Source organism: Eimeria tenella, genomic scaffold (genome assembly GCF_000499545.2).
Source record: "Eimeria tenella Houghton genomic scaffold, Eth_scaff83, whole genome shotgun sequence".
NCBI classification, from domain to species: Eukaryota; Apicomplexa; class Conoidasida; order Eucoccidiorida; family Eimeriidae; genus Eimeria; species Eimeria tenella.
Genome location: NW_013543459.1, coordinates 68,219 through 71,903, shown reverse-complemented (window position 1 = coordinate 71,903; position 3,685 = coordinate 68,219). Strand labels below are relative to the sequence as shown.

The window sequence follows — 3,685 nt, the reverse complement described above, 5'->3', positions numbered from 1 at the left end:
ATATTCACTCAATCTTTTGATTACAGTGCAATGGCTCCAGAAGTGGACTAGACGAAACAATACATTGGGCGAGGCAGTGACGGGGCAAAGCGAGAGACCCGCATGCCGATTTGCCAGGAACAACACTGCTCGCGATAAAAGAAACAGTGAAACCAAGACACTAAACCTACCAAATGCCGCGATATGATGAAATCCACTATACGTAAAACTCACGACGAGAAAAGCATAGATTCACTGCGTCAAACTTGATATCATGAGGCGGGAAGCCCCGTCTTCCCAATAGCAGAACCAATGACACCGAGTACTCAGCTATATAGGCCTGATAGTGATGTACGACTCAACTCTTATTGAAATTATTCCCACATAAATGCATGTTCAACGAAAATATTGGGCGATTTGCCCGCCTTGGCAACCATCAGCCCTGAGCTTGGAGGCAAGTACTCGAAGAACCGCCGGAGATTGCGGTTTTGCATATCTGATGAGCTTGGCGAGCCAGCATGCCAGCAAAGGATTCGGGAACCACACTCCCGGTGACTTCTTTGGTGGCTCGTGTCGCTGCAGCTGCTTTGAGCTCCTTAGTCCTTGTCTTGTTGCCACGCCATTCATCGGGGGAAGCTACATCCACAGAGATAGGAATCTGCCTTTTGCAGCTCCCACTATTGCAGCAACTTGTGTCATTCATTGCTCGTGAGGGGACTGCACGGGTAGCAGCACGCTGCTCAGCAACACCTGGAGGGAAACAACACACGCAAGCTGAGTTGCGCTTAGAGCAACAAAGCTCATTTAACCTCTCGTATTTGTCATTATTTGCATGCTTTTGCGTTTCTCTGTTTTTAGTTCCGGTTTGGCTTTTCGTCCTTTGTCCCGATTTTGGTGGGTTCTCACCTAACCAGCAGCAGATCATTAATGCCTACCGCCTTGCTGCAGCCGTCTTTGCCTTTGCCGGTCTGGTCGATGCGGCGGCAGAAGTTTTGTCTGTACGGTGCTTGCTACTCCAGTCCCTGGGGGCACGCGGTGCAGCAGAAGCAGTTTCAGCAGTAGTACGTTCAACATTCCTTGCAGTGGCGCTGCCCCTGCAGCAAAACGCTCGGAATGCAGCACTAACGGAAAAATTGTTATTCAGTCCCATGATGGCATTTGCTGGCGCTCAGCTATGTGCATCACTTATTTTCCTGCAACTAGTCTGGCTACAGTGCTACCGCCTGGTCAAGGTGGAGTCAACAGAACCAAGAGCAACTACTTCAGGAGCAACGTCCTCCACTTCAGCAAGAGGCCCCAGTTTCCTTAAAGCATGGCCGCCCTTTCAACTTTTAAGTGTATGCTCAACAGCAACAACCAAGAAGGCCGGCAAATCTGATGTGACGTCAGGAATACTTGCAGCTGTAGCAGCTGGAGCAGAAGCTCTAATGTGTGCTGCACTCCGTCGGTCTTTTGACGAATATATATCCACGGCGCATATGCAATTGCTTCCTGTGTATCTGATGCTTCTAGCACAGAAGCTAGTGCTGCAGAACGGGGAACAGCTGCTTCTACTGTTGCTACTGGACAGTAAAGCAGCAGCAGAATATGCTCTCGTGTCTGGGACAGCTTCAGTTATTTGTCGCGTTGTTTTCGCGCCCACCGAAAGTGCTGCCTTTGACAGTTTCCGTGTTCTACAAGCCCAGCATTCTGCGGCAGATCGTGCAGCTGCTCAGGTGGTATCAGATGCTGGACGGTTGTTTCCCTCATCAAGCATGGCAGAATGCAAAAAGCAGCATGTTCCCGCTGCTGGTAAGCAAGTCGAGAAGGAACCGTTCTGCACGCGACGCAAGACTTGCAGCCCTAAGTCACAAAAGGGGGAAAGAGAACAGCACATCGATTACCGGCACCAGAATGAGTTGGCGCAGTTTTACTGCGTCGAAAGAAAGGAACTTCTGGAAAGCGATAGCAATAGGCGCACTGGCACCGACAGGGGCGGGGCTGGCAGACTGGAATCTCTGTTTCTTGGCAGGCTGATGACGTTGCTTTTTCGCCTCACGTCTCCGTCAAAGATAACGCAAAGCGTGCGGCGCCCTCCGTACTCGCCAGCGTTGTCGCTGCTGCAGCTTCTACTGCTACTGCAAGGAACCTTGGGGCTTGCGAGTGCAGCCGCCGGAGTTCTCTTTGCCGCCCCGGCCCTCCGCTGCGTCTTCGGTCCATCAACGGTCGCATCTAGCAGCGGCTGTGTACTGACACTGCAAGTGTAAGTTCAGTTTTGCAATTAATAACGAGCTAGCGAAATTAAGGGGCTGCAGCTTATGCTGCTACGGAGGATGGTTGCTCAATGGTTGCTATGTAGTTGCATTATGGTTACTGTAGAGCTCAAGTAAGCTCGCAGAGTTGTATATGCGTGAGTAGCTCGCAGAGTTGTATATGCGTGCAGCTACTGCTGCTATGTTGGTTGTCTCTCGCTTTTTGGGCTCCTGGATGCTTACGCTGCCGCGACTAGCAGCGGCACCAGCTTAGAGCTCCTGCAGCGATGCTACTCGGGTGCCACTGCCGCTCACTTGATTCTGATGCCGCTGTCAGTCCGCTTCGCCGTCGTAAGTCATGTGCTAATGGGAAGCACGTGACAGTTGCATCACTAGGCTGAAGTTGCCACAGCAGCATCACAGTTCTTCGCTTGCAGCAGCAGCTGTGGACGTTGCCCTTACGGTACTTTTTGTTGTTTCAGGTTTATGGAGTACCTTCTGGAGCAGGGGCTGCAGCTGCTCAGGTTGTGGGCACTATTATTCGCATTAGTTGCTGCTGTCTTTCAATCTCCAGTGATATGCGGACAGCGTCGAAGCTGCGGCCCATGAATCGTCATTTCTCGCTGGAAACTTCAGCGGCTGCACAACGGTCCATCTCACAAGGCGACAGTGGCAACTTTGACAGAAATACTGGAAAGTATGATAGCAGTCGAAGTGCTTCTGCGTCGTCAGAAGCTCTCGAGATAGAGAGCATGGCGCGTCGAAATGGGGCAGGTGGCTGCAGCGATAAGCCAGTGGCATCTATTTGGACAATAATCCCTCCTGGTGCATCTGCGCTTATTTTTAGGTATGCCTGTTGCTTTACCGCTGCTATGGCTGCTCGAATGGCTTTGCGACGGCTTGCAGTCAAGCCTCCTCCAGGGAGTACAGCGACACTGGCGTATGATATGCAACAGGTCTTTCTTGGCAAGTACGCGATCTCTCTGTGGGTGGCAGAGATAGCGTTAGGTTTACTCGTGTGCGTTGCTTCATTTGCTGTTGTGGGGCCGTTGCTCATATGGAACGTGCGGGAGGCTTACTCCTCCTGTCACGCCATGTAGTCAAAGCGTAGTTTCCAACTTGTAAGGCACAGTCTAGTTTCCTGAATGTTGTGTGCTACCTTGTGCAACCAGCTCCGAATGGGGCCGCGAGTCACATACAAGATAGTGCATTTAAAGCTACGTGCAACTTCATACAGTGCATGAAGTGCTACTGGCAACCCCATAAAGTGCAACTTAAAGAACATTCCCATCTTGGCATTGTCCCAAGAAAACAAGCAACGTTGTCTCTCCTTTTCTTCTGGCTTCTCAGTAACTTTCGAAACTTCCCCATGGTCAATAATGTAGGCGATTTGGAAACCTAGGAGCTGTCAGTAGGTTGAATTTACAAGGTAGCGGTACCGGTTACAGATTGCGTGTACTTGCCAAGTTGTGAAA

At 50.9% G+C, this 3,685-nt stretch overlaps 1 protein-coding gene across 1 annotated transcript; it reads left to right on the top strand.

Annotated features, from left to right (window-relative positions):
- Positions 1-1,406: 1,406 nt before the first annotated feature.
- On the top strand, positions 1,407-3,310 carry ETH_00025870 (uncharacterized protein; the record flags this gene model as incomplete). The annotated part of the gene is made up of 4 exons (XM_013378409.1): positions 1,407-2,221; positions 2,402-2,561; positions 2,693-2,984; positions 3,117-3,310. The coding sequence occupies 4 exons, from the start codon at positions 1,407-1,409 to the stop codon at positions 3,308-3,310; spliced, it is 1,461 nt and encodes a 486-aa protein (XP_013233863.1).
- Between the last annotated feature and the right edge of the window lie 375 nt (positions 3,311-3,685).